This window comes from Diabrotica undecimpunctata, chromosome 4, assembly GCF_040954645.1.
Source record: "Diabrotica undecimpunctata isolate CICGRU chromosome 4, icDiaUnde3, whole genome shotgun sequence".
NCBI lineage: Eukaryota > Metazoa > Arthropoda > Insecta > Coleoptera > Chrysomelidae > Diabrotica > Diabrotica undecimpunctata.
Genome location: NC_092806.1, coordinates 81,387,074 through 81,405,496, shown reverse-complemented (window position 1 = coordinate 81,405,496; position 18,423 = coordinate 81,387,074). Strand labels below are relative to the sequence as shown.

The 18,423-nt window shown below is 36.4% G+C and overlaps 1 protein-coding gene and 1 long non-coding RNA gene across 2 annotated transcripts; one reads left to right on the top strand and one right to left on the bottom strand.

Moving 5' to 3' along the window:
• Window positions 1-11,213: 11,213 nt before the first annotated feature.
• On the bottom strand, window positions 11,214-11,801 carry LOC140438747 (uncharacterized). The gene has a single exon (XM_072528394.1). It carries the CDS (start codon window positions 11,799-11,801, stop codon window positions 11,214-11,216), a length of 588 nt encoding a protein of 195 aa, XP_072384495.1.
• Window positions 11,802-13,170: 1,369 nt separating this feature from the next.
• On the top strand, window positions 13,171-17,726 carry LOC140438296 (uncharacterized). The gene is made up of 3 exons (XR_011950486.1): window positions 13,171-14,069; window positions 16,643-16,878; window positions 16,945-17,726. It is a non-coding gene; the product is annotated as an uncharacterized lncRNA (long non-coding RNA).
• Window positions 17,727-18,423: the final 697 nt, after the last annotated feature.

The following is an 18,423-nucleotide window of genomic DNA, read 5'->3' as shown; positions in this document are numbered from 1 at the left end:
TTACGGGTGGTTTTTGATGGCTCCATGAAAAGTTCCAGTGGCTATTCTCTTAATGACATCCTGTTGAAAGGAAAAACTCTTCAGCCTGAACTTTTCGACATTCTCCTTCGGTTTAGATTGTATACCTATGTCTTCACTTCCGACATACAAAAAATGTACAGGCAGGTACGAATTCATCCTGATCACACATTCCTGCAGAATATCCTCTGGCGGGATTCTCCAGAACAGGACATCGAATGTCTTGAGCTTCAAACCGTAACTTATGGAACAAAAAGCGCAAGATTTCAAAGTACTCGTTGTTTGATGGAATTAGCTAAAACTCATCAAAACAAATACCCATTGGCCTCCGATGCTCTCTTAACAGGATGCTATGTAGATGACATTCTATATGGGGCCAATGACACGCAAACTCTTCTTAAGGCTCATAATGAGATAACTGACCTACTCAACAAGGCATGCATTTCTCTTCATAAATGGTGCTCTAACTTAAAAATGTTTTTGGAAAATGTTTCTACTCTCTCTACAAACTCTGCGTATATTATTTCACCAGAGAATGCTTCTAATAAGGTTTTAGGTCTCTGTTGGAACCCCAGTACTGATACATTTTCAATTTCTGTACCTCAATTATCAATAAAGGATAATTACACAAAAAGGGAAGTACTCTCTATTATCGCTCAAATTTTTGATCCACAAGGGCTCATTAATCCCGTAACTGTTCTTGCTAAAATTATTATGCAAAAAATTTGGATTTCTAAAATTAATTGGAATGACTCCGTGGATTTAAATATTTTAAATGAATGGTTGAAGTTTATAACTGATCTCGCTGCTCTCAAAGACATAAGCATACCCAGATGTCTTTTCTCATGTCATGAAATTTCTTCTATTGAAATTCACTCTTTTTCTGACGCAAGTTTGAAAGCATATGCTGCTTGTTGTTATATACGGATCATCTACAAATCAAAAAATATCTCGTGCTCTCTTATTGTTTCGAAAAGTCGTATTGCTCCTTTAAAGACCATAACGCTTCCAAGGCTGGAACTTATGGGTGCTTTATTGGCTAGCAAGCTCACCACAAAGGTGGTTGATATCATAAAGGATAAATTGCCCTCTATTACCTCTATAAACATGTGGAGCGATTCTGAGATAGTTTTGGCGTGGCTCAGATCACATCACTCCAGATGGAATCAATTTGTCGCCAATAGGGTAGCTCAAATTCAAGAAAATTCTTCTCACTCTCATTGGAGACACGTAAAGTCTAAAGACAACCCTGCTGACATCCTCTCCAGAGGAATGATGCCCTCTAACATACTCAACTCAACTCTTTGGTTTCACGGTCCTCAGTTTTTGCAAACATTTGACCTAAATTTGTCTGAATATAGTCCGAAGTTTAATTCTAATAAATTACCTGAAGAAAGAAAAGTTGTTCTTCACACTCGAAGTGCTCAATTTGAGTTCTTTGTCATGCTTTCTGAAAGGTTTTCCAGTTTCACGAAATATGTAAGGACTATAGCTTATGTACTCAGATTTGGTAATAACGCAAAGTCTGGCACTCAAAAATTATCCGGTGCACTTGAAGTATCTGAACTTCAAAATGCCGAAATGAAAATTATAAAATTATTGCAAAACTCATGTTTTTCTTCAGAAATTGCTGATCTCAAAGGCAATAAGATTATTTCTAATAAGTCTCTCTTACAATTTGCTCCTTTTCTTGACAAAAATGAAATGCTCCGTGTAGGTGGACGTCTTAGGTATTCCGAAGTTACCTTTGATCAAAAATATCCTCTCCTCCTCCCCTCGAAAAATCATGTTGTTCGTCTAATTCTCAAAAAAGAACATCTCAGGCTCCATCATGCAGGTCCTCAGAATACTCTCTCTCAAGTTCGCCTTAGATATTGGCCCTTGAATGGTCTACGGGAGATTAAGAGGATAGTCCACGAATGTCATGTTTGTTTCAAGTTTAATGCCAAACCCTTAGCTCAAATCATGTCTGATTTACCTAAGGAACGCTTATGCTCTACTCAAGTTTTTGCTCATGTAGGTTTGGATTTTGGTGGTCCCTTTCTAATAAAGGCCTCTAAACTTCGTAAAAGTCCCTTGATAAAGTCATACATAGCTCTGTTTGTCTGTATGTCCACACGTGCGGTTCATATAAAATTAGTCAGTGGGCTTACAACAGAAGCGTTTCTTCTCACTCTCAAGCGCTTTATCAGTCGCAGAGGTCTCCCTCAGACTATTTTCTCTGATAATGCGACAAACTTTCTTGGGGCTAAAAATCAGTTATTCGAACTCTACAATTTCTTGAAAAATAAGGAAACTAACTCTTCTATTCAGGAATTTTTAGCCTCCTCTCAAATTCGGTGGAAAACAATACCACCTCGATCTCCTCATCATGGAGGACTCTGGGAGAGCGCTATAAAGAGCGCTAAACATCATATCTATAGATTGTTGGGCAATCTCAAAATTACATTCGAGGAATTCAGTACCGTGCTTACCCAAATTGAAGCCGTACTTAATTCTCGGCCCATTTGTGCCCTCTCTAATGATCCCTCCGATTTCACATATCTTACCCCTGGTCACTTCCTGATTGGAAGGTCTCTCATCTCGCTACCCGACCAGGAGTATACATCTATCCCGGAAAATCGACTTAGCATCTGGCAAAATCTCTCTAAGCTCCAGCAACTTTTTTGGAAAAGGTGGTCGACTGATTATCTGAATCGACTTCAAAATCGTCCAAAATGGTTTCTCCCATTTAAAAATTTACAACCCAATGACCTTGTGCTAGTTAAAGAAGACAATCTCCCTCCTCTCTACTGGTCATTGGCACGAGTGATGGAAGTCTTTCCGGGTAAAGATGGCCGAGTGAGAATTGCATCTGTTAAAACTAAGGATGGGATTTTCAAACGCTCGATAACAAAATTGTGTCCTCTTCCTAGTGAAGGATTATGTTAATGTTATTAGGTTTAGTACTTTTACTCATAATATGTTGTTTGTATGAATTTGTATACTATTACTCATATTGGTTTTTTTTATGTACTCTTTTTTTTTAATGTCTTTTATAATGTTAAAGCTAGTGCTTCAACGGGGGGCAGTATGTTGTAAAAAGCAACCTGTATAATATAGTTATTTTATCGAATTGTGCGCTTATGTCGTCAGCTGTCGTGTTGACGTGTGTGCGACTGACTCCCTACATCATAAACACTCTACTCCCCGCTTTATATAACTTAGGACTAGGACTAGACAGTGACAATTTGCCTCTCGAAAATTGATGGCCGGGCGTGTGTTGTCGATCCCGAAAAGTGCGTGGTCCGTAAGTGAAAAATGCGCTTGTAAACCCGGTGTTTTGTGTTAAACGTATATCAGTTTGTTTCTCTCAAGTCTATGTATCTCTGTTACTGCCTCTCAGCACTGTAAAGCTAATATTTGTATAACTCTTTATGTAACTGTCAGAATTGCGATAATTGTCAATGTTTGAATCAGCCCTTAAGTTCACTGTAAATAAATCGAAGGAAAATACCTCTTAATTGTTTTATTGCTTCAGTGGTCCTTTATAAATATTTTGAAGCAATTAGGTGTTCAAATACGCCTCTCTTAAATGTGGATAGTTTGGCAACAAAGTTTACCCTTTCCAGACGCAATAACCGAGGAAGAAATAAATTACAGAGAAACGTTCGAAACATCATTTTATTCAGTTATAATTAAGGCAAAACAACTGTTGACAACAACCTCAGCTAGTGCCTCCAGTACATCTAGTCCTACTAGTGAACATTTTGCATCCAATCATACATATACAACCTCCAATATAAAACTTCCTTCTATTGAATTGCCAAAATTCAGTGGCAACATAGAAGAATGGTTAGATTTTCATGACTTATTTGATTCGTTAGTTATAAAAAATAATAGTATATCTGAAATACAAAAATTACATTATTTAAGAGCATGCATAACAGGTTCTGCTGAGAGAGTCATTGCTTCTATACCTCTCTCTGCTTCTAATTTTACTGTTACATGGAATCTTTTGGTTGAGAGATATTCTAACAAGGAATTGTTGTTGCATAACCATATTAAAGCCATCTTCAATTTAAAGGCAATCAATAAAGAAGGTTCATTTTCAATCAGAAATTTAATTGATAAATTTTGTAGCAATCTTAGAGCTTTGGAGGCATTAAAACAACCAGTCGAACATTGGGATGCCCTTCTCAAATATATTCTTTTGGAAAAATTAGATTCTGAATCTGTGAAAGAATGGGAGAAGGCCAACAATGGTAAAGTCAGTCAAGTTTCGGACCTTATATATTTCCTAAAAACGAAGGCAGATACTCTAGAAAGATATAATCTAAATAAACCCAATATTCAAGGGACTTCTGTCAATAATCATGTCAAATTCAGACACAACAGTACTAAGGCTCTTGTAAGTACAAAATCTTCTTTTCTTTCTTGTCCTTTATGCAACCAGCAACACAAACTGGTTCACTGTAGTCAATTTCATTCATTAGACATTCCTGCCCGTATCAATAAAGTACGTAGATTTAAATTATGCTTGAATTGTCTGCATTCTGGACATCAACAAGCTACGTGCAAATATGGCGAATGTAAGAAATGTAACCAGAAACATCATACTCTTCTCCATGAATTTATTGAAAATCCACTAAATCCATTGTCTCAGTTTAATGATCAAGTAGTTGCTTCTCAGAGTAGCCCTCAGACACTTTCTAATACTTCTCAAAATCAACAAATCCTTCTATCAACGGTTGTTGTCCAAGTTCGTGACCATTTAGGGGTGCTCATAATTGTAGAGCTCTTTTAGATAGTGGAGCTCAATCTAATTTTATCACATCAAGTTTAGTTGATTTGCTGGGTATTTCAAGGGAGCAGGTTAACATTTCTGTAGTGGGTATCGCTCATGTTTCTTCTAAAATAAATCACAAATGCAATATTGTTATTAACTCTTTACAATCTATATATTCTTTCCCCCTAGAGTGTTTAATCATTCCACAAATATGTGGACAACTTCCAGTTTGTCAAATTGATGCATCTTCGTTGCCCATACCTGCAAATATTCGTTTATCAGACCCAAATTTTCATACTCCTCGGAAGTAAATATTCTGATCAGTGCTAGTATTTTTTGGGACCTGCTATGTGTGGGTCAGGTCAAGTTAGGTCCTGAAAAACCCATACTTCAGAAAACTAGATTAGGGTGGATCATTTCTGGTCCTTTAATAAATACCAAGGTAAATAGTCAGCAATCTACCATATGTGGATTATCACACAATATCGAAACTGACGGCCTTTCTAGGTTTTGGGAGATTGAGGAGTGCTCAGGTACTAAACGTCAGTCTCCAGAAGAGTTATTGTGCGAGGAGCACTTCAAATCAACCTTTAGGAGAAATTTGGATGGTCGGTTCATTGTGTCCATTCCTTTTAAGTCACAGGTTGACTCTTTGGGAGAATCCAGATCAATAGCTCAAAGAAGGTTCTATAGCTTAGAAAAAAGGCTTCTTAATGATCCTATCATGAAGGAGCAGTATGTTGCATTTATGGAGGAATACTTGTCTTTAGGCCACATGTCAAGAGTTACTGATTGTACTTTGCCAGTACATAGTTATTACTTTCCTCATCACGGGGTGATGAAGCAGGACAGTCTCACTACAAAACTCAGAGTAGTGTTCGATGGTTCCTGTCCGTCATCATCTGGTCATTCGCTCAACGATCTTCAGATGGTAGGTCCCGTCATGCAGAATGATTTGATATCTATCCTGTTGAGATTTAGAAGGTATCCATTTGTTGCATCTGCGGACATTGCCAAAATGTACCGCCAAATTCTTATTGATGATACTCAACGGTGTCTCCAAAGAATCTTATGGAGAAATCATCCGAAAGATCCTCTTCATTCATATGAATTAAATACAGTTACTTATGGCTCTACGTCAAGTAGTTATCTAGCCACTAGATGTCTCTATCAGCTATCATTAGAGCATTCTGATACATTCCCTCAAGCTTCTAAAATCATAGCTGAAGACTTCTATGTTGACGACTTGTTAACTGGTTCTGATTCGTTAGAGGACTTAATCCTTAATTGTAAACAAGTCTCTGAAATTCTTTCAAAAGGTTGCTTCCCACTTAGAAAGTGGACGTCAAACAATTCTTCATTTCTTAAGTCCATCCAGGAATCTATTTCATTAGACACTCCCTTCCTTTTTGGTGCCAATGAAAACACAAGGACACTTGGGTTACAATGGTGCCCTAGTTTAGATTCATTGTCCTATTCTATTGATTCAAATGTTACTCCCAAAATTATCACTAAAAGATCAATACTTTCTGGTATTGCTCAAATATTCGACCCTTTAGGTCTCTTAAGTCCATCAATCATTAAAGTCAAAATCCTTATGCAACTCCTTTGGTTAGAGAAGTTAGACTGGGATGAAGGAGTGCCATTGCATATTCAGTCTGAGTGGTTATCTTTCAGAGATCAGTTGCATGAGTTGAATAAATTGCAAATTCAAAGAAATGTAGTCCTGCCTAATTCTGTTCTTATTGAAATGCACGGATTCTGTGACGCAAGCGAAGTTGCTTATGGCGCAGCCATATATATTCGCAGTGTTGATAAAAAGGGTAACATTTTTATAAATTTACTTTGTGCTAAAAGCAAAGTAGCACCTGTAAAGAAGCTGAGCATACCTCGCCTGGAACTTAGCGGAGCTTTGATCTTATCACGTCTTTCTAAAATGGTTATTACTTCTTTGAATATTCAGTTCAATAAGATTTTTCTGTGGTCTGACTCAACCATTACCTTGGGCTGGATGAAAACTTCGTCACATGTACTAAAAACTTTCGTTGGTAATCGTGTTTCAGAAATTCAGTCCAACACAGATCCCGAAAATTGGAGACATGTACCTACGGATTGTAACCCTGCTGATTTACTCTCTCGAGGAATTGAACCTCAGGTTCTAAGCTCTTGTTCATTTTGGTGGCACGGCCCGTCATTCTTGCTAGATTCTCCTGAAACTTGGCCAGTTCAAGTATCTTTTGATAAAGAAAAACTTCCAGAGTTTAAAACTATTAGCAACCAATTTATGATAGTTTCGTCTACTCCATTATTTGATTTTGAAAAATATTCGAGTTTTTCAACCTTGGTAAGGTCAGTGGCTTACTCTTTGCGTTTCTACTACAATTCTCAACGAAAGAACAAGGCCACTCGTGTTTTGGGGCATTTAACCACGCAGGAGATTAACAATTCTACCCTTACTCTAATTAAGTTGGTACAAGCTGAAGGTTTCCCATCTGAGATTCAGTACTTAAGAAGAGGTAATGCAGTTTCTTCTAAAAGCAGAATCTTTTCACTTAATCCCTTTTTAGATCCAGAAGGATTACTCAGGGTCGGTGGTAGATTAAGTAATTCAAACTTTTCTTATCAAAAGAAACATCCTATTCTAATTCAATCTAATCATAAGTTTACTATTCTATTTTTCCGTCAAGAGCATTTCAAGCTGTGCCATGCAGGACCTCAACATCTCCTAGCTCACGTGCGTGAGAAATATTGGCCTTTACATGGAAAATCATTGGCTAGGAGAACGGTTCGCGAATGCTTGCGTTGCTTTCGCTTCAATCCCGATCAAGTTAATCCCATCATGGGAGATCTTCCCCAATCGAGAGTCACCCCCTCATTTCCATTTGCTGTTACAGGAGTTGATTATGCTGGTCCATTTGCCCTCAGAACTAGTCGTCATAGGGGTGCTTCTTCATATAAAGGTTATATTAGTTTATTTGTTTGCCTATCGACAAAGGCCATTCATTTAGAGGTGGTAACGGATCTTTCCACCGAAGCCTTTATGGCGGCAATAAAACGATTTATAGCTAGAAGGGGCAAATCATGTCAGATGATGAGTGATAACGGAACCACATTTGTGGGTGCCAACAATTCTTTGTTGGAATTGGGTAAATTTTTGAAAACCAATGGTAATAAATTCCCTGATATGTGTGCTAAATCTGATATAAATTGGAAGTTCATACCGGCTCATTCTCCTCATTTTGGCGGTCTCTGGGAGGCTGGAGTCAAATCGGTGAAGGCTAACCTCAAACGAGTTATGACAGATACGAAATTAGATTATGAAAGATTTGTTACATTACTAACTCAGATTGAAGGAGTATTAAATTCTCGTCCTTTGAGTGCCTTGTCTTCTAACCCTTCTGATCTTTTGCCTTTGACACCAGCTCACTTCCTCATTGGAAGACCCATGGATTCCGTTCCAGAAATAAATCTATCAAACTCATCCATTACCAGTTTGTCTAGATTCCAGCAGTTGCAGCAACTTCGCCATCATTTTTGGAAACGTTGGTCTCTGGAATACATTTCCGAATTGCAAGAACGGAAGAAATGGAAAGTCAACCAATCTAAAATTCAGACTGGCACACTCGTCCTCATCAAAGAAAGAAATTTACCTCCTTTAAACTGGTGTCTTGGGCGCGTAGAAGTTTTGCATCCCGGCGCTGATGGAGTTACACGAGTGGTTACCATAAGAACTTCAAAGGGACTTATAAAGCGAGCTGTTACAAACATTTGTCCACTTCCGGTTCCTAGTGATCAAAGTGAAGGTGCAATCACGTCTTAAGTTTTAGAACTGTTAATGCGCCTTAGTTAAAGAACATTTGTTTGATTTTTAAACTTAAAAGTTTATAATAATTATTGAAGATGTATTTGTTTATTTTTTATTGCATGTAATGCATTTCCTCATTTACTTGCTTACCTGTTAAATTGAAAGCGATCCTTTCAAGGTGGGGGGCATGTTCAAGATAGTGGCTGCATAATTATTAAAAAGGGGAAATGTCAAGGTTGCCAATAGCAACTAATAATTAATCTGTATCATCTCTGTGTGTGTCAAGCGAGAATAAAAAAGTCAGACCTTGAAATTCATTTTGTATAATTTTATTATAAGAATTTTTCACATTACGAATAGATAAATCATCAGATCATATCTAAGAAAAAGAACAAAACAAACAATTAATTTACTCATTAACTACTGATTCTTAATAATAAAATAAATGTTATTAAATGAAAATGTGTTTATTTGCAGTTCCTCTTGCTTAAATCTGGTAACTACTCAAATAAAAGACAACATATGCTTTATAAATAACAAAATTTCACACCCTTCTAATCTTTTAACATTAACTTAAACTAAACTTCATTCTGCTTCAATAATAATTGGGACAGAGATGTTTTGGTTCCCTGTTCGGAGGCCGTACATGCAATGTATTGTTTGAAAGTGTTTCGAAGGTTTAGCATGACCAGAAGGAGGGCTCCAACCCACGATACTGTGTCCGCGGCGATGAGAGCAGCCTTGAGCGTTCGGTGGAAACGTTCAATACATCCGTTTGACTGTGGGTGGTAGGCAGTGGTTTTAATATGTTGTACACCTAGCAATCCATTGAGCTGGCGAAACAACTGGCTCTCAAATTGCCTACCTCGGTCCGTTGTTATGGTTGCTGGCACGCCAAACCGGGATATCCATCCCTCAATGAGCTTCTGCGCGACAACTTTGGTTGTAATCTCCGAGATAGGTATGGCCTTTGGCCATCTTGTGAAACGGTCGATGATTGTGAGCAGGTATCGAAAATTCTGATTTGCTGGAAGTGAGCCCACGATGTCGATATGTATGTGTGCGAATTGATCGTCTGGCATTCCTAGAGGTGTCACAGGTGTAACAGTGTGACGTCCAATTTTTTCATGTTGATATTGGATGCACTCTCGTGACCACTGCTTGACTTGGCGATTCATGTTATGCCACACAAAACCTTCAGCAATCATTCGTAATGTAGCAGCATGTCCTGGGTGGGATTGCGTGTGGAACTTCAGGAAAACATCTCTTTGGAACACAGCTGGCGCATAAACTCGTATACGACCATCTTGGACTGAGCAATAAATAGGTCGCTGGCTATCTGGTAGAACTATGCGTTGAAGTTGTAAGGAACTGGCAGGATCGTTCAGGGTTTGTTGAAGACCCTCATATGTAGTCTGAGCTTCGGATAGCCGGTCATAGTCAATGGTAATGGGTGTTGTGACAGCGTCTACTTCAGGTCGTGAGAGACAATCGGCAACGATATTGGCTGCGCCCTGTATATGTCGAATATCGGTCGAGAATTGGCCAATAAATTCTAGTTGACGTATCTGTCGTGGAGACTGCCGCCCATGTCGCTGTTGGAAGGCAAACGTTAAAGGCTTGTGATCAGTATAAATGGTAAAGGGCATACCCTCAAGAAAATGTCGGAAGTGATGTATCCCACTGAATATGGCAAGCAACTCTCGGTCATAAGTGCTGTAGTTTCGCTCCGTCCTAGAAAGCTTTCGAGAGAAGAAAGCGATGTGCTGTAGGTGTTCACCTATAAGCTGTTGCAAAACACCGCCGATGGCAGCATCTGAGGCATCAACTGACATGTGCAATTGGGCATTTGGTGCTGGAAAGACCAATTCAGTCGTCGCTGCCAAGAGTTCTTTTACCTTGGTGAAAGCTGCTGCGGCTGCTGGTGTTAATGTTAGTTCTTGCTGCTTTTCCTTTTGCTGAGACAATAACTCCGTTAGTGGCATTAGCTCATTGGCAGCATTAGGTAACCAACATCTGTAGAAATTGAGCATACCCATAAATCGTCGTAGCTGTCGATAGGTCGTAGGTTGTGGAGACTTGCGAATCGCGCTAACTTTAGCCGGCAATGGACGAACGCCAGTTGGGGATACCGTGGCACCCAGGAAGTTTACTTCACGTTTACGGAATTTTGATTTATCCTTGTTGATTTGGAGTCCATTTGCTTCCAGAATCCGAAGTACTGATACCAGGTGTTGCTCATGCTCAGTCTCCGAGGCAACCAAAATATCGTCAATGTATACATACACATATGAGCATTCTCGAAAAAGGTGATATGACGAGATATCTTTGAAACGTCTGGGAAGCATTTCGCAAACCGAACGGCATTCGGAGGAACTCGTAGAGCCCAAAGGGGGTTATTACAGCCGTCTTTTGGACATCTTTCGAGTGGACTGGAATTTGGTAAAAAGCACGTACCAAGTCGATGCAAGAGAAAATTTTCTTACCATGTAGCTGGTTAGCAAAATCCTGGATGTGCGGTATAGGGTAGCGATCTGGTTTCGTCATGGCATTTAAACGGCGGAAATCTCCACAGGCACGCCATCGTCCATTGGACTTCTGAACTAAGTGAAGCGGACTGGCTCAAGATGACTTTGATGGTCGGATAATGCCTGCCCGCATCAGCTCGTTGAATTCTGCTCGTGCAGCTTGAAGACGGTCTGGTGGAAGTCTTCGTGGTTTAGAGAAAACTGGTGTACTTCGAGTATCAATATAGTGCTGGACTCTTTCAGTATCCTCTGGTATAGCAACAGTTGGACGATCATAAGGATGGGCAGTGGATAAGCCTACTTCTGGCACCCTAACACTACGAGACACACAGATAATACTGCTTGGCATACTTGGACTTACTAGTCGTTTGTTTTTCATGTCTACACTAATGTCATGGTACGACAGAAAATCGGCTCCTAGTATGGATGTGGTGACATCTGCGACTACAAATGTTACAAGTTGGCCTAGACCAAGGTTTAGTGTGAGCTGTTTCTGACCATATGTTTGGATGCACGATCCGGTGGCAGAATACAGGCATATAGTGCTGGGCTGAGTCGCAGTGCAGATTTTACATGGAAGCACACTTAGGTCTGCCCTTGTATCAATAAGAAACTGAAGTTGGAGAGCACTATCGGTAATGAAGAGGCGGCGTGGTATATGAGGGGCTGCGGTTGCCGCCATTACTGCGCCCTTTGATCGTTTTTTATAAAATTGCAGGGTGGTCTACATTTCTTTGCTTGTGCACCAAATCTTCGATGGTAGTAACACTGTTCGTCAGATGATGACTTGGTACTGTTGACCATCTGTTGTCCTTATTCAGCTCCAGCTAATCTGTTGGATAAAGCATTATCCGACAGATATACAACAGCAACACCACTCACTGCGCTTGTCGCTGATTTTCAGTCCGAACAATCGTTAGGGATTTTAACAACCGTTGGAAACTAAATTCTGATTAATCACTTTGTTACCGCGAACAGCAAACTTAAAATTGCCAACCGTCAGAAGTGCTTCTACCATCGAGTTAGAATCTATGGAGAAGCTATGAGCATATTAACGTGTGTATTAAAAACGGCGTAGGTAGGCGTGGCTAACGATGATATCAATATGGTGGTGGGAACATGGCCCGACTCAATAATATTAAAACTACTATAAAAATATGATTAGTTATTCAGAAGATTTAATCATAATCTAAAAAAGTGCAATACATTTTAAATAAACTATGAATTATTTATCCCACGGTAAACACTAAAAACACGATATATTATACATAAAGATAAATGAATACAGTCAAATACTATTAATTTTTTCTCTGAAGTACGGGCCATTACTTTGTTTACATATTTGTATACTAACCTGTAGAACGTTATTCCTGAAGATTTTTTATTAACATTGCTTCTGCTACTGCAACTACGTTGAGAACAAGAAACCATTATTATGCACTATCACAATATATTATTACAGTTTCTATAAAAGTATTATAAAACTAAAAATATTCGAAAAACAACAAACGTAAACAAACATATACGATCTGTCAAGAGTGTCAAAACAATCTTAACAATGGTGACAATTTGGCCGAAGTGAGGTCGTTTTTAGTCACAGTTCGTAGACTTACTACGGTTGCCTCTTCCGACTGGGGTGGGGATGCTTGAATTACGTCACCAGAGTACACAAGAAAACAAAACCAACCCATTTATTCGCGATTGAAACTGAATGTAGAGGACAGGTCGATTGCAGTGTTGATTGGTTGAAGGGGAAGAATTACGTCACGAGAGTACAGACTATATTATAACACACAACCTAAGTTTGGCGTGATTGGTTGGTGGGTGGGTCCCAATTTAAAAATTGGCGGGTTTCATGTTTATTAAAATGACAACTGTTTGTCGCAGGGTATGTATCTCTCTGTTTGGCGTTGTTCGGTGGTTTGGCGTTGTGGTTTGGCGCTTAAACATCTATGATTAGGCGGTTTTATACCAATTTGCCAATAAGCAAGCATACAAAAAATTTTAATTTAAATTTTTCTCATTTATTTTTAAAAATCTGTTAAATTGTTTTAAAAATCTGTTCGTTAGAACACCATATTTAATTACCTAAGACTTTGTTTTAGAAAGCAATTATGGATTCTGTGTATCCATCTACTTCAACAAGTCCTATTCCATCTACTTCAACAAACTATGAAATTAATTCAGGAGCCTGTCATCTTTGCAGCAAAATATTTAAAAATGTGGAATTACGAAATCATCATATCAAAAGTATACATAAAATAGATGTGTCAAATAAGAGAATAAATCACATTATTTGTCCCTTATGTGAACAAGAAACTAATTTAAAAAGCCATGAGAAGTTATGAAAACATCTAAAGGAAAACCACCAGGTGAGTATTGAATTAATATCTTTTGAATTTTCTAGTTTACAAGAATATGAGAAATGGAAAGACATGCAGAAATTTGAGACAAGTTATGTTAAACAAAGAGCAGTTCATAAAAAGGAGTATAAGATCTTATGGTAATCTATATTTAGGATATAAGCCCAACTATAAAATTAGGACAGAGAAATCTGGTGGATCAATTAAAATTAAAGGAGTGTGTCCCTCCAAGCTGATTTGCAAACTGAGAGATCAAGGACAAGTTTCAGTCAGTTATTGGAAAACACATGCTGGACATAAAGAGGAATTAAGAACCATGCATCTATCAAAAGCAGAAGAAAAAATGATTATAGAGAAGTTAACATCTGGGGTGCCATCTAGCAGAATTTTAGAAGATTCAAGAAAATTGGAAACACCAAAACTAGAAAGACTTGCCCTATTAACAAGTCAAGATCTCTCAAATTTGTCCAGGAAGTATAATACATAATATAAGAAACGAGATCAAAATGATATGGTAGCAACGGCTTTAAAGGTTCAGGAATGGAATGTTAACAACAAGAATTACGCTTTTTTATTCAAGAAGGAAGGTAAAGACCAATCATTTTTTTTACTCCTACTACAATTATAATTAATTCAATTCATTCATTCAATATACATTTTTAAATAATATATCTCTTAAGATTGTAGTTATTGGTTTTTTACATGAAAGCTAATTTTGTAATGGAGGTGCTGATTTATGGGGCAAATTGACTAGTTTTTTATTTTACTAGACAACCCTTTTTGGGTCTTAGTCTGTTTAAGAATACTTCTCCATTCTGATCTATTTCACACTTTGCTTTTCCAGTTTTTGATTTTTAAAATATTCATGTCTTGCTTTATTTGTTCCTTATATCTAATCTTCCTTTTGTTTTATTTCCAACTGGAATTATTTGTTTATTTTGAAAGGGATTACATCTTATTTCATTGGTTCTACACTTTTCTTATACTGAAGTTGTCCTATTTGTTTGAATATTATGATATCCAGATCCTGGTATTCCTTTTATAGTTAAAATGTATATCTTATTCGCATACTCTGTTACTGGTTTATATGTGGCTCAAGATTTGTCTTTCAGAATTACCCTATTGGCTTTCTTCACTTTTAGTAAGTGTGCATGTTTCAGATACATATGTGAATAACTTATCTTATTAAGGTTTTATATAATTGGCACTTAGTTTTTTCTTGTATTATTACCTGACCTTTGTTGTTTAATTAAGCCATGGTAACTCTTATTGGTTATGGAGATTCTTCTACCCAATTATTTGTTAACACTAGTATTGCATATAACTAGTTATCCTATATAAAGTTTTTTACACTTGAGTGCTATACTATCCTATAGTTAGGTGTTGTAATCACTGATTACCTGCTGTTTTGCAGCTACATGTATTTTATATTAGCTCGATTGGTTTTCAGTTTACTTGTCCATGCAGTTTGTTCTATCTGATTAAGTTCCTCTTTAATATTGTATACTTTGTTCTTACTATTATGTTAACATCATTTGCAAAAGCTAGTTGTCTGCATACTTATTGATTATCGTTCCTCATGAATTTACTCTTTCTACCTTCTTGAGTATCTTCTGCTTCTACTTATCTCTTCCCACATTGCTGCTGCTTCCCTTTATGTGCTCTGTTTTTTCTTTCAGTTATTAATTTATATTCTTAGTCAAACCATTCACTTCTTTGTTTTTTCTCCATGCCTATTACTTCTGTGGATGCATATCTTATGGCATTTTACAGGTTCCCAATTCCTCATTTATGTTTTCATGCCTTGCTTTATTTTATAGTCTGTTGTTGAAGGTTCTTTTGTATTCTTTATTTTTGTTTTCATCTTAGAGCCCTTTTATATGCTACCTTTTCCACATATCACATGTTCTAACATATCATGGGCTCAGTACTATACCAGGACACTCAAATTTTTTGGGTTTTAAGTTATCTTTTTTAAATAAGAACTCAACTGAACTCAAAAAATAGGACTAATGATTACCTATTAAAATATACAATAAAATTTCAGTCTTTTACTATTAATTTATCTTTAATTATCTCTAAACTATAAATTTTGGGTAAACTATACAATGCGACAAGCGAGAGCTGGCGGGTGAGATGCGCGAAAATAGAAAAGGACTTATTCTAAGAGAGATAGGAGAGGTACTTAATCGCGGGTGTCACAAATGCGTAGTTGCCGTATCAAAAATTTAGTTGGGATCTGAAAATTACGTTAGTAGATATGTTCCGTGGTTATGTGGATGCGTGTGTGATAAACTTATTTACCACGAAAACAAAATAAAAATTATAATAATATTGAATAAAACGTAGAAAAAACTGTTAATAATATTTATTTTCGTAAAATGTAATTAATTCTCAAAGGGTAGGTATTTTTGTATGTATCGCAGACAGATACAAATTATGTCTTAATGCTTACTAAACTAAACACAACACAGAACACGCGTTCTTTGTTTGTGTTTCTAAGCCAGACGATAAACTCAAGTATTATCGGCCTTTTATCTTGTGATATCATTGCTTACAATATCATACCCATTTATAAAAAATGCAACGTATCGAAATATTAAAGTGTCCAGCATATATATAGTAAATAAACATATTGTAGAAAAACATTTCAATTTTTATGTCATTTCTATTTCACATGTGTTTCACATTATTTACTGGTAATCTAATGCACTGTAATTTTTTATTTATTTATTGATTGTAACTTAACTTAAATTAAATTATTTAAAGCTCAATTTATTTTGAAAATGAGTATTATAATTACCAGTTAAATGAGCTACACGTTCTTGTATCTTTTTTAAATCAACTTTATCTGCATTAGCTTCTTCGGTTGTAAACTTAAAAACATTGAAAATTATTTCTCGTGCTTGAGATACCAAAGGTTTGCCTTTTAATACACTTGCCATTTTAATAAATATAAATAAGTTTATAATATAGCCACTCCAAATAAAAATGTAAATACTTGACAACACTGTTAGAAATCTAGCACTAATTCCACGATGTGAACTCGTAGCCGACAGCAATAGAAATGAGCAATCCCTTCCACTTTTCAATTTGTTCTACGCGCAACCCGCCAGCTCTCGCTTGTCGGATAGTAAATTTGGTGTTTTATTTTTATTAGGAGAACAACATGATGTACTTAAAAAAGAAGATTTTGCCTTGGGATTTATGAATTCTGTAATGGAAGATAAATTAAGAGAATTCCCTAGCATAATTTGTATGGATGGTACACACGGCACAAACAAGAGGGGAATGGATTTAACAGTGGTGCTTATTAAAGATGACAGGAATACAGGATTTCCAGTTGCGTTCTTACTGTCAAACAGATTGGACCAACTAGTTCAAGAGGTTTTTTAGGTATGTATTATATGAGCAATGACAATTTATAACTGGTAAGTAAAAATAATTTTCAAAAACTTTTAGGTGCCCTCAAGAATAGAATACAGACTGAAATTCATGCGGAACATTTATGAGTGATGATGATGGAAAATATTATAATGCATGGTTATGATGGTTATAAACATCGAGCAAAAAGACAAAAGAGGGAATCTAATCGTTATGAAAAGGCGACCAAAAAAGTGGCCTCTGATGGCGGACATATCCGGAAATGCGAATGCGCCAAATTTAAATTTTCCGACACTTATTAACAGTAGTTATAAAATAGTTTTCAGAATGTGTCTTAGACGAGAAAATTTTAATTAAATATTAACGATAACAGTCTAAAATGTGAAACAATTGTTAAAAAACTTCAATATAAATAAGATTTCATGTGACAGTTGGGACAAATAATAACATAACCCAACTAAATTTGATTTCTTAAACAAGGAAAGACTCTCTTTCCTTGTTTAATTTGGCCTCTCAAGATGGCACTTCCTGTCTAACAATATTTTTGCCCCCACTACCTTTACATTCCCTCTTTTGTCTTTTTGCTCGATGGTTATAAATAATGTAGTCTCGAGAAGACAGTTTCGGGCCATGGTACAATGAATACACAAGGTATGATACATAATGTTCCAAAATCGGTTCGCTTTCGCGCATGACGTAGTGAAGAACGCTTATTCCCGCAACATTTGAATGTAGTATAGGAAAGACTTTTAATTTTAAGTTTTTTATATAATTTGGCTAATTTAATTATAGTAATTATAAAGAGATGATAAAATTATGTTATTATAATATTTTAATCATAAATAAAATTTTGAAGTTAATTTAAATTTATTGATTTTTGGTACAGTTATTTTGTTAACATAGATATCCTTTATAAAACAAGTTTTAATTATCTTTTATTACACGTAGGTACAGGTTAATTAACTTATACTCCAGAGTTCGATATTTCAGATGTTTAAAAAGATACAAAAAAACTGGTAATGAAGGTACACAAAATTTGTACGTACCTATATACCTACTGAACAAAACACAAAATCGAAATAAATAATGATAAAGTCAACTTTATTTAGATCGGATGAGCTAGCTGGCCATCGAATATTGTAGTGTAGTGAGGTCACACAATATTGCACAACATTTTAAACGACATCTTTTGTAATATTCAAACATAAAATTATCTTGGTATTGTTTATAATAATGATAACATGATTTTAACAAAGAAAAATGTCTTATTCTGGAAGATGCTAAATTGATTTCTTCCGAAACAGTTCTTATTGCAAATTGCATAGCAGGCTTAGGCTAGTTTCTTACTTAACAAATCGATATGAAAGAACCATTTAAGGTTGCTGTCTAAAAAAATAACAATTTTGCAGTAACATGTTAAAAAGCTAATATATTCATATGAATTCTGGGTCTTCGTTAATCTACAAAATGAAAGATACTATAATGGAGTTTTTTCTAGTTGCATAACTATGCACATCACTCAGTTTATCCAAATGTTTTTAAAAGCACCTATTTTTA